Here is an 18381-nt window from a genome sequence, read left to right as displayed (position 1 = left end):
GGGAATCCACCATCCTTCTATGCTAGTGCCATGAAAAAAGAAAAAACACAAAAGCAAACTAGTGCTATGAAAAAAGAAAAAAACACAAAGGCAAACCTAAAGAACTCAATTACTTTACACTTAAAATAATAATATGTTCTATACCTGCTAAACTCTCGATTTAATTACGTTACAATTAAAATAGTAAAATGTTCTATACCTTATCCTTGCTAAATGCCAAACTTTTGATTTAAGAAGAAACCATGCTTACCATACAAGAAAATGCAAAGGAATTTGAAACCTTGTATTCAATAGGTAATGCAAAATTCACTCTCAAAATGAGCTTCATTTTCTTCAAATTTGGTTCTAGACTTGTTTAAGGCACTTTTACGTGCAAGTCCACTTCGTTCATGGTTGGAGTCAGAGTTGTGGTTGTTCCTATGAAAAACATATATATGCAAATAACATAAATTATAAGCCATATTGGTATTTTATGCCTCTCGGCAGCCCCCAAATGCAGATCTCGTCAGGCTAACACCACTACTCCTAGACCTACTACTGATAACATAATGCTATGAAAAAAGAAAAAACACAAAAGAAAACTAGTGCTATGAAAAATGAAAAACCACAAAGGCAAACCTAAAAAACTTAATTACTTTACACTTAAAATAATAATATGTTCTATACCTTATATTTTCTAAATGCTAAACTTTCGATTTAATTACGTTACAATTAAAATAGTAATATGTTATATGCCTTATCTTTGCTAAATGCCAAACTTTTGATTTAAGAAGAAACCATGCTTACCCTACAAGAAAATGCAAAGGAATTTGAAACCTTGTATTCCGTAGGTAATGCAAAATTTGTCAAAGAAGAACAAGTTTTCCAGGTAAGAGATATGGTTGAATTGATGCTATCCTCTACATAACTATTTAACCAAAAGAATCATGGAAAAACATAAAGTGTTAGGCAAAACTCCTCTATGAACTTATTTACGCCTCCTTCTCGGTGAAGGGTACTCTTTATACTCCAAAAGGGTTCCACTAAAAAGGTATACACATTTTTTTGATAACTAAAGAGTTATATAAGAACCTTTAAAAAGCCATACATATCTAAAATTGCAAATAGAAGGCACTAAATTAAATATAATATTTTTTTACTATGATATAGGTCTCACCTTTAGCAAAACACTTTAATCAATCAAATACCTTTTCCTTATTCATACTGGCACTAAATTAAATTAACTGTCACTCGTTTTAGTTGTTAGCAAATGAAACTCTTCATGGAACTAGACCATAAACCGTTTCACCTTTCCCTTACGATATTGGCACTAATAAATTGAATATCAATCATGTTAGTTGTTAATACAAAAAATTCTGATCAGCCAACTAATCGATAAACCATTACCAGTTGATAAATTGAATATAAATCATGCTAGTTGTTCATATAAGAAACTCTGATCAGCAAAGTAATCTATAAACCTTTACCAGTTAAACCATTCATGGTGAACATTCCCAAATCTCCCCACTAAATATGTACAAAACGATTAAAAGCATGAATATGGTGATTACAGATAGTAAATCATGTGATTGCTTTGCTTAACCAACGAATTTTTTGAAGTGTGTGTTTGCAGGGTGCAGACAATGGCAGCATGTATAACATTAGACATATGGCATTGGCAAATGCTGTCGATTTTGGCACTCATCACTGTAATTGTTGCAACATGTCAATCGTCTGCAACATGCCCTGGCGATAATAGGTTATGCAAGAACTCAGACGTGTTCACCATTCTTCAATAACAAATGCTTCTTTTGTCTGGTTGCTTCCACCACGCGTCCATGCATGTACATGATTCTCTTGTATATAAAAGCCCCCCTTGCCCGTTCTGTCTAGTACCAGACTTCACCTTCATCACCAAAGTACCATCATGGCTTTTGTTTCTTTACTTACCATTCTTCTTGCAATCTCCTCCTCCTCCATTGCTCTCACTGAGCCACTAGCCACTGTGGCTAATCAAGGAGTTTTTCCTGAAGATCATGGGCGAGGGCACCATGGAGTTTTTCCTGAAGAACATGGCCGAGGGCACCGCAGAGGGGGACGAGAAGAAGAAGAGCGAGAGGAGAATCCGTACGTATTCCACAGTGACAGATTCAGGATGAGAGCGTCATCTGAGGCTGGTGAAATCAGAGCTCTGCCCAACTTTGGCGAGGCCTCTGAACTTCTTGAAGGGATTAGAAAATACAGAGTTACCTGCATTGAAATGAGACCCAACACGGTCATGCTCCCTCACTATCTTGATGCGACATGGATTTTATATGTTACTGGAGGTATGTATTTGATCATTAGGGTTTTGGATCGATCTATCAGCTGGTTTATTTTAGTTGTAATTGCTTAATATATATTGTTTGTGTGACAGGAAGAGGTTACATAGCTTACGTGCACAAGAATGAACTGGTGAAAAGAAAGTTGGAGGAAGGAGATGTATTTGGTGTTCCAAGGGGTCATACATTTTATCTCGTTAACAACGATGACCACAACAGCCTTCGCATTACCAGTCTCCTGCGTACAGTGTCTGCGATGCGAGGAGAATATGAGGTATAACGAATTTTCGTGCCTTCCAACAATATATCAATATATATATATATATATATATATATAAAAGTATGATCCACATATATATATATATATATATATATATATATATATATATGGATCATACTTAACCTGATTGATAGGGACTTCTGATTTTCGATTGACTTTGCTGCTCTTTGCTGCTGGCCCTTCGAACCCAACTGAAACAAACTGTTTACGTTGGGTCGGTAAAAGCTGGGTGTTTAGCTATAATTTGAACTTTCGGTGAAAGCTGGATTTTGCTACAACCTCCACTTGATCCATGAGTTTAGAAGAGTTTATGTTCGGTGTTGATTTTTATATCATATTTTTTTATGTTGGTTTTTCATCATATTTTTCCATCCGATTGAGAGTTAGCAAAGTATTTCTTTGCTAACTTTGCTAACTTTATATCTATTGGTGTGTGAATATTTTGCTAAGTTTGCTAACTTTATATCTATTGCTAACTTTACTTTTATTATGGCATGAGAAGAATCTTCATCCAACCAACTATTACAATATCTCTAGGAAAATAGTATATGCCATCAGAATCTTCATCCAACCAATAAGTTGTTAACTTTAATATATCCAGGGAAAATAGTATATGCCATTAAAAAGAATAGATGGCATTATGAAGAATCTTCATCCAACCAACAAATAGTTGTTAACTTTATAATCTTCATCCAATGGTTATTAACTTTACTCTATACTATTAACTTTATCTAACTTTACTATATAATGTTACTTATTAACTTTACTATTTAATGGTACTTATTAACTTTATATAATGTTACTTATTAACTTTACTATATCTAGAGAAAATATTACTATATCTAAGGAAATATTAACTTTATCTAACTTTACTATATAATCATAGTTATTAACTTTACTATATCTATGGAAAATATATATCCAAGGAAAATAGGGAAAATGATATATGGCATTAGGAAGAATCTTATATGGCATTAAAAAGAGTCTTATATTCTTCGTAGGAAGAATCTTCATCCAACTAACCAATAGTTGTTAACCTTAATCTTCATCCAAGAATCTTATATGGTCGTAGGAAGAATCTTCATCCAACCAACCAATTTTTCGTAGGAAGAATCTTCATCCAGCTAACCAATAGTTGTTAACCTTAATCTTCATCCAAGAATCTTATATGGTCGTAGGAAGAATCTTCATCCAACCAACCAATAGTTGTTAACTATAACTTTAATCTTCATCCAACCAACCAATCGTTGTTAACTTTATCTATGTGGATACGGGAAAATATTTAGTGAAATAGTATATGGCATTCAGAAGAATTAGTTAGCGAAGTCAGTAGTTGATTGCTTTGCTCCATGTCTATGGGATGGAATGAAAAAAACTTGCAGAGTTAGCAAAGTCAGTAGTTGATTGCTTTGTTCCATGTCCATGCGACGAAAAAAACTTGCAAAGTTAGCAGTATTTGATTTCTTTTCTCCATGTCTTTCTGATGAAAGAAACTTTACTCTATGTCACTTTATGTTTGTGGATGTGGAATTTTATCCTTGGAAAGTTAGCAAGATGGACTGGACTTTGCTTTATGCCTATTCGATTCTTTATCCCTATGAAAGAATCTGCAATTGACTTCAGCTCATACGATATAAGTTAATACTTCCGACACAATATTACGAAGAATCCATCCGACATAATCTTATGCTCTTGGTTCTTCGGATCTAAGTTTATCCTCTCTCTTAGATAGAGGATGTATGACTTTACATGTCCATTAATCAAAGCTCTATCGGAATGGAGGACTTTACATATCTATTAATGAAAGAATCTGATAGAGGGAAAGAGGACTTTACATATCTATTAAAGAAAGAATCTGCTTTACACACTTGGCAAGGGTCTCCCTCACCGAGTTGAAGGTTTTGTAGGTTTGTTTGTCAGCCTTACACACTTGGCAAGGGTCACCCTCACCTAGTTGAAGGTTCCTTACACTTTTACCCTAGGGTGACTCTTACACATTTACCTAGGGTCATCCTTACCGGGTTAAGGGTTGAAGGTCTGTAAGGCTATTCATCAGCAACAGCCTCAGCCCTAGCCCTACTTTTGAAGTTTTGTAGGGCTGATCAAATGGCGGTACTCTCTATGTTGGGGATAAATGGTGGTGCTTCAGGGTAGGCATTGTGTGGCTGCTAGTCACTTTCTTTAATGAAAACTAAAGAATAAATAACTAGTGTAGAAATAAATAGTGTTAAGAATCATTAGCAGAGATAAATAAATGTTGTATCAGTGTAATTTATATTCATCCATATTACCTCTAACTGTGTTTATGTTGGCTGAACATATGGTACTCATAAGCCCTACTACGTTGCTGGAGGTCGGAATCCTGAGACTGTTTACTCTGCCTTCAGCGATGATGTTCTCGAGGCTGCATTCAATGTAAGCTTCCAAATCTTTGTTTCACTTGTAATTATATTTTCCATATTGTTGTCTTAGTGTTATGCTAATGAGGTAGAGGATTAATGTTTATATGCAGACGAACGTAGAGAAGCTTGAACGTATTTTCGGTGCACATAGAAGGGGAGTCATATTCCACGCAAGTGAAGAACAGATTAGAGAAATGATGAGGAGAGAGGGATTTTCAGCAGAATCCATGTCTGCAGCTGAGCACCCAAAGCCTTTTAACCTTCGGAACCAGAAGCCAGATTTCGAGAACGACAATGGCAGGTTTACTAGAGCTGGTCCCAATGAAAATCCTCTTCTCGACGCGGTCGATGTTACTGTTGGGTATGGCGTTTTGAATCCTGTAAGTGCTCAGACTACGCGGCAAACATGGTTAAAATGAAATAATTCTGTTGTTGATGATTACTATTTTATTATGTTATTTTTCACGACTTCGGCATTAGTGTATAGGTAACTCTGTAATCCTTCACACTTCGAAGAGAAAGGTTCTTGGTATCTGGTCAGTCAGTCGTAGTTGACTGTCGATAGGATTTATAAAAGTTGTTGGTATCTCGGCAATCCTAGTTGACAGTTTATAGGTATCTGGTCAGTCCCCAGTCCCCTGCGCTTATATCGGGCGCTTATCTTGACACGAATATTAGGCAATATCTTGACACGAATATTAGGCAATCAAATAGGAAACAAATAAATCCTATATAACAAATATGCTATCGGGCTGGGTAACAAATAAATCTTACGTTATCCAGCTCAAATAAATCTTATGTTATTTGGCTGTATTAGCGGCCGAATAAATCTTATGTTATTCAGCTATATTAATAAATCTTATGTTATTTGGCTGTATTAGCGGCCGAATAAATCTTATGTTATTTCGCTGTATTAGCGGTCGATTTGACACTAATATTAGGCAATCAAATGGGCAACAAATAAATTCTTCTATACTAGTGCTATATAAATTCTTCTATACTAGTGCTATATTGAGCTGGCGGCTGTATATGCCTATCGTTTAATTTTAAATTCTTCTATACTGACCTGCTATATTAAGCTCTTATGTTATTCCGCTGTATTAGCGGTCGATTTGACACTAATATTAGGCAATCAAATGGGCAACAAATAAATTCTTCTATACTAGTGCTATATAAATTCTTCTATACTAGTGCTATATTGAGCCGGCGACTGTATTGAGCTGGCGGCTGTATATGCCTATCGTTTAATTTTAAATTCTTCTATACTGAGCTGCTATATTAAGCTGGCGGCTGTATATGCCTATTTTTTAAGCAAAAAAGCAGTTGTATATGCTTATTTTTTAATTTTAAAAGCAAAATTTAAAAACAAAATTGAACGAGGCTGTATATGCCCATAGTTTAATTTTAAAAGCAAAAGAGAAGAAAAGCGGCTGTATATGCCCATAGTTTAATTTTAAAAGCAAAAGAGAAAAAAAGCAAAATAAAAGCTCAATTAAAAGCAAAATAAGCAAAATAAAAGCTCAATTAAAAGCAAAATAGAAGAAAAGCAAAACAATTAAAAGCAAAATAGAAGAAAAGCAAAACAGAAGCTCAATTAAACCCTGATAACATAGGATTTATGCCCATAGTTTAATTTTAAAAGCAAAATAAAAGCTCAATTAAAAGCAAAATAGAAGAAAAGCAAAACAGAAGCTCAATTAAACCCTGATAAGATAGGATTTATGCCCATCGTTTAATTTTAAAAGCAAAACAGAAGCTCAATTAAACCCTGATAACATAGGATTTATGCCCATCGTTTAATTTTAAAAGCAAAACCGAAGCTCAATTAAAATCTGATAACATAGGATTTATTTGTTACCAATTAGAATTAAAGCCTGATAACATAGGATTTATGCATTAAAGCCTGATAACATAGGATTTATGTCCATCGTTTAATTTTAAAAGCAAAACCGAAGCTCAATTAGAATCTGATAACATAGGATTTATTTGTTACCAATTAGATCGGATAACATAGGATTTATTAGTTACCAATAATTAAAGCCTGATAACATAGGATTTATGCCCATCGTTTAATTTTAAAAGCAAAACCGAAGCTCAATTAAAATCTGATAACATAGGATTTATTTGTTACCAATTAGATCTGATAACATAGGATTTATTTGTTACCAATTCGATGGATATGGGCATGGTTATCTCGTTTGCTGATTTGACACGAATATTATGCATTACCCAATCAGATGGATATGGGTAGGCAATCTCGATAGCAAAGGATTTATTTGTTGTCAATTAGATGGATATGGGCACGGTTATTTTGATTGCTGATCTGACACGAATATTAAACAATCAAATGGATATGGGTAGGCAATCCCGATAACATATGATTTATTTGTTGCCAATTAGAGATATGGGTAGGCAATCCCGATAGCATATGATTTATTTGTTGCCAATTAGATGGATATGGACATGGTTATCTTGATTGCTGATTTGACACGAATATTAAGCAATCAGATGGAGATTTGACACGAATATTAAGCAATCAGATTGTAGGCACGGTTAATTTTTTTACCATATTCTGCAATCATATAGACATAAGCACGGTTAAATAAACTTCTGCGATCATACAGAAGTAAGCACGGTTATGTCTGTATAATTGCAGAATATTCCTTATAAATTAAGGATCAATATACCGTCTACTTTTTTACCAGGTCGAAGCTTATCTCTAACGCTTATCTCAATTGCCGATTTGACGAATTGGCAATCAGACGGATAAAGGCACGGTCCGCGCCCATGTCCGTATGATTGCAAAATATTTGGCAATCAATATAACGTCCACAGTCCATAGGGTCAATAGGATTTATAGTTATCTTGGTATCTCAGGTCACGGTTTATAAGGTTTATAGTTATTGTTGATATCTCAGTTCACAGTTTATATGGTATATAGTTATGGTTGATATGTCAGTTCACAGTACCCTATAGGATTTATAGTTTGTTCTATACTGTTATTGTTGATAGGTCAGTTTACAATTTATAGGGTTTAGGGTTTATAGTTATTGTTGATATCTCAGTTCACAGTACCTTATAGGGTTTATAGTTATTGTTGATATCTCAGTTCACAGTACCCTATAGGATTGTTGATATCTCAGTTCAAAGTACCTTATAGGGTTTATAGTTATTGTTGATATCTCAGTTCACAGTACCCTATAGGATTTATAGTTATTGTTGATATCTCTGTTCACAGTTTATAGGTTTTATAGTTATTGTTGATATCCCAGTTCACAGTTTATAGGGATTTATAGTTATCGCTGATATCTCAGTTCACAGTACCCTATAGGATTTATAGTTATTGTTAATATCTCAGTTCACAGTTTATAGAGGATTTATAATTATTGTTGATATCTCTGTTCACAGTTTATAGAGATTTATAGTTATTTCTGATATCTCAGTTCACAGTACCCTATAGGATTTATAGTTATTGTTAATATCTCAGTTCACAGTTTATAGATGATTTATAATTATTGCTGATATCTCAGTTCACAGTTTATAAAGGATTTATAATTATTGTTGATATCTCAGTTCACAGCTTATAGGATTTATTTATTCTCACTTAAGGAGAACAACATAGTTACTTCGTAAAAGAGAACAACACAGTTACTTAAACGACAACAACATGAGAACAACATAGTTACTTAGTAATCATCCTAGCTAAACTTAGGATTTATCTCAAAAGAGAACAACATAGTTACTATATTTTAGAATTTAAACATTTCGGCTTAATATTAACAATTCTGTATAATCATCCTAGCTAAACTAATGATAACAATTCCGTATAATCATCCTAGCAAAACTACTTACTTAATATTAGTTATTTTATTTGTGAATTTAAACATTTATTATCACAATTCCGTATAATCATCCTAACTAAACTACCTACTTAAGATTATAATAGTCATCCTAGCTAAACCACTTAATATTATATCAATTCTGTATAATCATTATCAATTCTGTATAATCATTATAACTAAACTTGGAATTATCTTCACTTAAAACTAGAATTTATCTTCACTTAAAAAGAACAACATAGTTACTTTTACTTTTTAAACATTTCTGCTTAATATTATAACAATTCTGTAGAATTTATCTTCACTTAAAAGTTCAATTTATTTCATTATTTTTTAATTTTAGAATTTAAACATTTCTGCTTAGTATTATAACAATTCTGTATAATCATCCTAGCTAAACTACATAATAGTGGTTAATGGTACTTAAATGTTAGTATTATAACAATTCTGTATAATCATTCTAGCTAAACTTAGGATTTCTGTTCACCCACAGAGAGCAACATAGTTACTTTATTTTATTCTAGAATTTAAACATTTCCGTTTAAACATTATAACAACTCTGTATAATCATTCTAACTAAATTCAACTTCACAAATTAATTTATTGAAAAGATATAATTTCTCATGCTCGAGTAGGTACACCTGTTTGAAGGTAACATATCGTAAATTGGATTTTCAAACTCCGGTAAATTTGGGTTTGAAGATCTCGGTTGGTCATCAACTGATAATTGAAACTCGGGTAAACTTGGTTTGAAGGTCTTGGTTGGCCCTTCACAGTTATTTTTTCAACCATTTGAATTAATTACTTAATTAATGCATGATTTGATTAGTCATTTAGAGTTTGAAAAATTTCAATTCAAAAATTACTGGACATTTTTCTTTTCAACCACTGAATCACTTAAAAATTTATGTTTTCCTACGAGTGACTGTGCGCTTCCCTTGCTGACGAAACTAGGGAGCCATGACAGCCCCATCTCACAACACGAAAGCAACCTCAATCGCCATTGTCACACAGGGGGAGGGAAGGATTGAGATGGCGTGCCCGCACCTTGGTCAACAACATGGCTGGTCTAGTCGGCGCGAGAGAGGCGACCAGGAAATTAATTACCAGAGGGTACGGGCAAGGCTGAGAACCGGCACCGTTTACGTTGTTCCTGCAGGTCATCCAATCACCGAGATAGCTTGCACAGAGGGCCACCTTGAAATCTTGTGGTTTGATATTAATACCAGCGGCAACGAGAGACAATTCCTGGCAGGTAAACTGAAAGCAATTTCATCTTTATCTTCATTGCAGATTTATATTTCAATTCCATCTTTATCTTGATACAGATTTATCTGCATCCCAGAAAAGCAATTTTATCTTTATCTTGCAGATTTATTCTTATTATAAAAAAACAATTCTATCTTTATCTTGATTGCAGATTTATCAATTCTATCTCTATCTTACAAATTTATCAATTACAAATTTATCAATTCCATCCTTATTTGGATTGCAGATTTTTGAGTATCATATCCAAATTTATCAATTCCATCCTTATTTGGATTGCAGATTTTTGAGTATCATATCTTGATTGCGGATTTGTAAATCTATTTTTATCAGTATCATATCTTGATTGCAGATTTATCAATATTATTTGTAAATCTATTTTTATCAGTATCATATCTTGATTGCAGATTTATCAGTATCATATTTTGATGGTAGATTTTTTCAAAATAATTCAATAGATAAGGATTGTAAACTTAATTTATCCATATCTTGATTGTAGAAGAATAGATATATTTTTAAAGAACATGAGAGTAGATCATATTATATTGTTGTTTTTTAAAACCTATATGGTAATTGAGAGGAATGACATATCATATCTTGAACTTGACTCATGTGGATTGCAAATTCCCTAAATATCTCATACTATATCATTGTTTTTCAAAACTTATGCTAATTGAAAGCAATGACATATCATATCTTGAAGTTAACTTACATGGATTGTAAATATCTCATACTGTGCTAATGTTTTTCAAGTTAACTTATATGGATTGTAAATATCTCATACTATACTATTGTTTTTCAAAACCTATATTTTGTTTTTCAAAACCTATATGGTAATTGAGAGCAATGCCATATCATATTTGAACTTATCTGGATTGTAAATTCCCCGAATATCTCAGAATCTAATGCGCAGAAGAGAGAATGCCCAGAAGAGAGACAATTGATGGATTACCGTAGGATTTCGAAATTTTTGGAATTTATATAAAGTTGCATTGTTGTTATAATTGGTCTATATTGTTAGTGTGATTGACCATATTTCCAATATGTTTTTTTAATCATCTGATTCCAAGATATTCTTAGAATTTATATAAAAATGTCTCAAAATGTCTCATACCGTCTGATTTCCAAATATTTTTGGAATCTATAAAGATGCTTTATATCATACTGTATTGTTGTTGTAACTGGCCTATATTGTTACTGTGATTGGCCATACTTCTAATTGATTGATGTTTTTCCTAACCATTTGATTTCAAGATATTTGTTTTTTTTTTTCTAGGCTAAGACTAAACTAAGTACCCACGGGGAATTGAACCAGTGACCTATCGCAAGGAGTGCTGTTTGTTGATTGATGTCCATACTTCTAATTGATTGATGTTTTTCCTAACCATCTGATTTCAAGATATTTGTTAATTGATGTCCATACTTCTAATTGATTGATGTTTCTCTTAACAATCTGATTCCAAGATATTTTTAGAATCTATATAAAAATGTCCTATATCATATTACTCCTAACCATTTGATTTTATACCCCATATCATAATAACCATCTGATTCTTGGAATATTCCAAAATATTGGCTGATTGATATTTCAACTAACCATTTAATTCCAGAATATTCTTAGAATCTATATAAAAATGTCCTATCAATACTACATTCTTACTATATATCATTCTTACATTCTTACTATATAAGTAAGACAATGTTACTGTATAGTATCTCTAATCAGAAATACAATTCTGACCATCAGATTTTGAGATATTTTTGGGTTTTACGTAAAGATACTCTATACCATATTACATATTGTTGTCGCTGTGATCGGCCATATCTCTAATGGGAAGTAGAATACTTGACATGATCTCAGGAAAGAACAATGTGCTTCAAACGCTGGAGAAGGAGGTTAGGCACATATCCTTCAACATACCACGTGGGGAAGAGCTTGATGAAGTTTTACGGCGGCAAAAGGATCAAGTCATCCTCAGAGGGCCCCAAATGCAAAGGCGAGACGAGCGAAGGAGCTCTTCTTGATCCATGCCATCATCGCAGCTCGCATCATGGACGACAAGACTAGAGTTTCTCCACGTTCACTCTTTAGTATCTACTTAAGAATAAGTTATGCATATATATGAAGCCCAATAAATGTGTTCGAAGATGAGCTCTTTTTGTCTTAATGAATGTATATATGAGTTTCAACGAACCTATCGTTGGGCTCTCCTCTTAGCTACTTCAATGAAATGAATTGCAGGTCTTGTCTTAAAGGAAAAAAAGTATGTAAGGCATGTTTTACTCTTTCAATCAAATCCAAGCACGAATTAATACTTTCACCAAAGATGTTTATTTATCTGGCTGAACACTTCACAGACGCGCAATTCTTTCATTATTTAGTAGAAAGTTTAGCAGATCACCAGCGAAGTATAAAGTTATTAACTCGCAAAAGTAAATGGGAACCGACAGATTTAAGGAGATCGTAAATCATAGCACCTCAATGAATTCATTGAGGATGAATTATCTAGTTAGAAAGGAATAACTGAATTTCGCTAGATTGCAGATTTTCTTCTGAAATAACTGAACTTCGCTTGATTTCACATAATTCAGTATGAATGACTGAACTTCTTTAGATTGCAGATTTTTGGATATTGCAACAGTTCTGAACTTCACTCGATTGATGATGATGTTTTTGGATATTACAACAGTTTTGAACTTCACTCGATTGCTGATTTTATTCTGAAATATCAATATGGAATAATTGAACTTTGACAAAATTATTCTGAAATATCAATGTGGAATAACTGAAATTTGAACCAAAAAAAATAATGTACACGTAGAATGAACACAAATTTGAAATGGAGTGAAAAAAATAATGTACACGTAGAATGAACACAAATTTACACAAATTTGAAATGGAGTGAACAAATCTGTTTGTAATTCAAAATCAGTTAAATAAAACTACATATTCAAAAGTTAAATAAAACTACATAGGAGACCAGGAAACAAAACTTTTTTCATAATTCAAAATCAGTTAAATAAAACTACTTTTTCATAATTCAAAATTAGTTAAATAAAACTACATAGGAAACAAAATTACATAGGAGACAAGGAAACGAAACTTTTTTCATAATTCAAAATCAGTTGAATAAAACTACATAGGAGACAAGGAAACAAACAAGACAAGGAAACAAACAACAATAAATCACTGGAGAAACTACATAAATAAAACTATATAGGAGACAAAACTACATAGGAGACAAGGAAACAAAACTTTGTTCATAATTCAAAATCAGTTAAATAAAACTACATAGGAGACAAGGAAACAAACAACAATAAATCACTGGAGAAGTTCCAACTAAACTCGACTAAACTCAACTAAAATCAAGAGAATCAAAACCTACTATTACACCTAGTAGAGAACGAAATTAAATATTATGACACCTACAATCAATGACATTAATATCTCAACACCCTCTAGAACGAAATTTAACTACATAAATAAAACTACATAGGAGAAAAGGAGCCGTCACAAGAGCGAGCTCGGTGTGGTGTTGTAAAACCGAAATCGCGTATATAATATAACACCGTAACATCTATCTGGGTTCTCCATCCCCTCCATCAGGCAAGCCGGAGAGGACCCTTCAAGCCCATATTCTTTTTTTTTTTTTTTTTTTTTTTTTTTTTTTTTTACAGATGACTACCATTGATGGCAAGGATCCTTTAATACCCTAAAGGATGTTTTTAACCGCATATGACTTTTTTCGCTTGCCCCCATTCAGAAGGAAGGAAGAAGGTTACGCAACAAACAAATCTGCGACCGGTAGGGGCCTGCTTGACGTTAGGAGAGCAAGGTTTTTATAGAAGAATTACATTTCGTGACGTTTCTCTAGAGCTAACGCATGTGTGGGCGTGCACGTGTATATAGTATCAATCATCATCAGTGTGTTAGCAGTAGCAGTAGGAGTCTTAGGAGTAAAAACTTTTTTCATAATTCAAAATCAGTTAAATAAAACTACATAGGAGACAAGGAAACAAACAATTGTAAATCACTGGAGAAGTTCCAACTAAACTCGACTAAACTCAACTAAAATCAAGAGAATCAAAACCTACTATTACACCTAGCAGAGAACGAAATTAAATATTATGACACCTACAATCAATGAGATTAATATCTCAACACCCTCTAGAACGAAATGAAATATTATGACACCTACAATCAATGAGATTAATATCTCAACACCCCCTTCTAATTTCAACTGTTACAAGTAGTGGCACTTACAATGCCTAATCTCTCTCTTTGAAATTCAAATACAATTTTGCCCAATAGCTTTGTGAAAATATATGCAAGTTGATCTCTAGAACCACAAAGAGCAAGTAATAGGTCTCCAACATTGACAAGCTCACAGATGAAATGAAAACATGTGTCAATGTGCTTGTTTTTTTTGTGAAAGACATGATTTTTTGATAAAGAAATTGTAGAACTATTATCACAGTGAATAGGAGTTGGCTCTAAGATATTCCAATAGTCTTCTGAGCCTCACTGCTTGGCAAGTTACTGAAGTGGGAGCTACACATTTTTCCTTTGTCGAAGATATTGATACAATTGGATGTTTCTTGGATGCTCATGAGATCAGATTAGTTCCAAGGTGAAAAACATACCCTGAGTTGCTTTTTTGATCATCTAAACTGCTTGCGTAGTCATTGTATGTAAAACTTGAAAGTGAGCTATCTTCAGAATGTGTGTAGAAAAAACCATAGTCCCTACAATATATCTTAAGATCATTTTTTCAACCTTCCAATGAAAAATCTTGGGTGTTTGCATAAACCTAGAGAGAAAACTAGCTACAAACATGATATCAGGTGTAGTTGCAGTGAGATATAACAGACTACCAACTGGATTTTTATACAATGTGGAATCAACTAATGGTGCTACATCTTGTTTGCTCAGCTTGGTGCCTTGAGCAATTGGTGTATCAAATGGTTTGCAATTGGTAATTATGAACTTTAGAAGGATGTTAGTGGCATATTTTTGTTGACCAACAAAAATGTTATTAGTAGATTGCTAAATTTCAATTCCTAAGAAGTTTTTCATAACCCCTAGACCAGTCATATCAAACTATGTTTGCAGTGGCATATTTTTGTTGACCAACAAAAATGTTATTAGTAGATTGCTAAATTTCAATTCCTAGGAAGTTTTTCATAACCCCTAGACCAGTCATATCAAACTATGTTTGCATTGTTGCTTTGAAGTCTTATAACATGATATTTCCTATATAAAGAAGAACATCAATGTAAATGCATACCATGAGAATTTTACCTTCATGAGTTTTGGTATATAACGTTGGCTCATGGTTGCTTCTGCAAAAACATGTACCAAGCTCTTGGAACTTGTTTCAAGCGATACAAATTTTCTTCAACCTATACACCATATGCTCCTATCCTCGAATTTCAAAACCAGGAGGCTACTCCACATAAACTTCTTCCTGCAGTATACCATTTAAGAAAGAAAATTTACATCAAGTTAATAGACTTTCCATTTGTGTTGAGTTGCTGTGGATAAAATAGTTCTGACAATGTCTAACCTTGCTACTGGAGCAAAGCTTTCACCATAGTCAATGTTATCAACTGGGCTGAAGCAAGTTGGGCTGTGTCAACCTTTCAACCTGGTGTAACTATTTCAAACTAGCTTTTAATTGGAAGTTAGCCCTTCCAATCTGAGAGGGCTCTCTCGATATTTTTTAAGAATGAAAATGACTCTTTCTGGTTTTCTATTTGATTTTTTGGGTGAAAGAATGTGAGGGAAACCACCATTGGGCATGGAGTCAGTCAAAGAAAAACAACAATGAACAATAGTGTTTTATGGAAACTAAGGCATCTTGGAAGGGCTAACTTGAAAAGCTCTTTTCGAGATTCTCTTTAAGTCTCTTCTTTTTGATGCATGAGGGTAACAGGAAATTAGAAGTTTCAAAGGTTGTGATATTACCCTGGCGACTCCACTATTAAAAGATACTGAAGATTGAAGTTTCATGGTGACTCCATTGCTTGCAGATCAGTAGCTTGAAGATTTTCAAGATGAGTTCTACCGCAAGTCTATTCCAGTCATTGGTGAAGGTGAAGTCTCTTCCATTTACAAGCTCAGGTGATGGATTCAGTTTTTATTCTGAGTTGCCCATATATGATCCACTACTGATTTTGTTCAAGCACAGTCAAGCAACCCAAGCGTTGAATCTGCTGTTTGATTGGTTATACTGGAGATTTTATATTACTTGAATTAAATAGGTGGATTTTCAGATGTTAGAGTAGGACATAAATAAGCTTGTTGGGCAAGTATTTCCTTCAGCTTTAGATTACATGTTGCAGTTTTCTTTTCAGTTTGGTGAAGTGGGTTTGAATGCAGTCTTCAGATGGGATCAGCCCAATGGTCAAGCAACTAGTTTGCTGGTTCTTTGCTACACCATAGGGGCACAACATCCCCATTGGAGCCAATGTTATCCATGATAACCACTAAAAATAAATTTTAGTTTTATTAGTTAAGGTTTTCCACCACTGATCTTTACATCTATCTGTTGCTTTTTCTGAAAGAGGTTGCTGTGTTTTACATTTGAAGATTAAGAAGGAAGGACAAGTCTATTCTATTTGTTTCGGAGAAATTCCCATATTCCCATATTCTCATCCCATTTCATCCGCAAACCCATTTCCAACTCTATCCGTAACCCATTTCTCTCACTCGACCCATTTCCTACTCTAAGCCGCATTTATCCATTTCCAAACTCTAGCTGTGACCCATTCCCCTTTGAAATACTTTATAATATGTCGCAGTCCTTTTATAAGGCTGGACCCGCAAATCATATTGCTATCGACCCTTCCCTTTTTCCTTTGCATATATCTCCACTCGTCCCCCTTCCTGATTGTGATTGCGATATTGTATATCGCAATATCCCTTCCCGCGATTATCATATCCAAGTCCTCCTCCGCTAGTTGATTGCAATATTACATCCTCCGCCGATTGTGATATCGCATTTCTCTGCCGATATCACAAATCACAAAACTTTCCCACTTGTTTCAATAAAGTTCTTCTCCCCCCTGCCGATTGCGATATCGCAATTCTCCACCGATATTGCATATCGCAAAACCCTCCGCCGATATCACATATCGCCACATCCCCCACCGATTGCGATATTGTTCCGCCCATTGATTGCGATATCCCTCCTCCTTGCTGATTGCAATTTCTGTTCCATTGTCGATTGTGATAGCCCTTCTCCTGCCGATTGCAATATTTCAATCCACGATTACATAGTCAAAGTTCCCGTTCCCCGAAATCCTTCCGACTTGCGATTGTGATGTGTGAGAACCCTCCCTGGATGTAATTTTTTATCTGATGTGTTCTATAAACCATCACGTCCGGAAGGTGTTTCTTGGCGTTTCTTTAGCAGCATGGTCATTAAACAGAGCGCGAGAACACAGGGCAGTAAGACACAAAAGGCAGCGAAACAAAGAGACAACAAGACACAGAGACAATGAGGCACTTTCAGCACGTTTCAACAACAAACAACACAACAGATTCAAAGGCCAAATGTTCGAGTTTCCACAAATATAGTGTCGCGCTTTAAATTATTGTAACAGTTCATACGACTCCCATTTGTATTCAAACTCTATTGTAACAGAAATCCCTATGAAGTCTCAAAGTTTTATTAATCAGGTAGGAACAAGTCTCTAGAACAAGGAATCGAATTTGGCCCAAGTGGCAAGATATGTAATGGGATCTCTTCTCTATAAATATGTAGATTTTCAACTCTGCATAGGGGGGATCGATGATGTGAGAACCACTATTGTATTGTTTTTAGTTAATAGAAATATCAGTTGCATCATATTCTGTTTTAATCTGAGATTCATTTCAGTTTCAGTCATATTCTATCATGCTCCTTTGTTATTATTTTTCATAGTTTAATGATTACTTGGAAATCTGTCAAACAACTCCAACTTCCTTCAATTTGTTGTGATTATTGTGAATGCCCTTGTCCACCTTAGTAAACCAAAGATGCCCTAGTTTCCATAAAAAACCGTTGTTCATTGTTGTTTTTCTTTGACTGACTCCATGCCTAATGATGGTTGCCCTCACACTCTTTCACCCAAAAAATCAAATAGAAAACCAGAGTTAGCCATCTGCATTCTTAAAAAATATTGAGAGAGCCCTCTCAGATTGGAAGGGCTAACTTCTAATTAAAAGCTGGTTTGAAATAGTTACGTCGGGTTGAAAGGTTGACACAACCCCACCTGCTCCAGCCCAGTTGAAAACAGTTGACACAAAA

At 34.2% G+C, this 18381-nt stretch overlaps 1 protein-coding gene across 1 annotated transcript; it reads left to right on the top strand.

The window, feature by feature from the left end:
* Positions 1 to 1880: 1880 nt before the first annotated feature.
* On the top strand, positions 1881 to 12413 carry LOC149195011 (vicilin Pin k 2.0101). The gene is made up of 6 exons (XM_089405204.1): positions 1881 to 2306; positions 2396 to 2574; positions 4915 to 4995; positions 5093 to 5362; positions 9776 to 10076; positions 11949 to 12413. The coding sequence occupies exons 1-6, from the start codon at positions 1907 to 1909 to the stop codon at positions 12110 to 12112; spliced, it is 1395 nt and encodes a 464-aa protein (XP_089261330.1). The 5' UTR covers positions 1881 to 1906; the 3' UTR covers positions 12113 to 12413.
* Positions 12414 to 18381: the final 5968 nt, after the last annotated feature.

Source organism: Pinus tabuliformis, chromosome 2_2, assembly GCF_031772625.1.
Source record: "Pinus tabuliformis cultivar Carrire ecotype Pingquan chromosome 2_2, CPIR1, whole genome shotgun sequence".
NCBI lineage: Eukaryota > Viridiplantae > Streptophyta > Pinopsida > Pinales > Pinaceae > Pinus > Pinus tabuliformis.
This window is presented reverse-complemented; position numbering and strand designations above follow the sequence as displayed.

What these genes read in the sequence shown, in the direction of transcription:
- LOC149195011 (XM_089405204.1), top strand. Translation starts at nt 1,907, where the DNA reads ATGGCTTTTGTTTCTTTACTTACCATTCTTCTTGCAATCTCCTCCTCC. An exon ending in CGATGCGAGGAGAATATGAG is followed by an intron (nt 2,575 to 4,914) that starts GTATAACGAATT and finishes GGTACTCATAAG; the next exon opens with CCCTACTACGTTGCTGGAGG. An exon ending in CGAGAGACAATTCCTGGCAG is followed by an intron (nt 10,077 to 11,948) that starts GTAAACTGAAAG and finishes ACATGATCTCAG; the next exon opens with GAAAGAACAATGTGCTTCAA.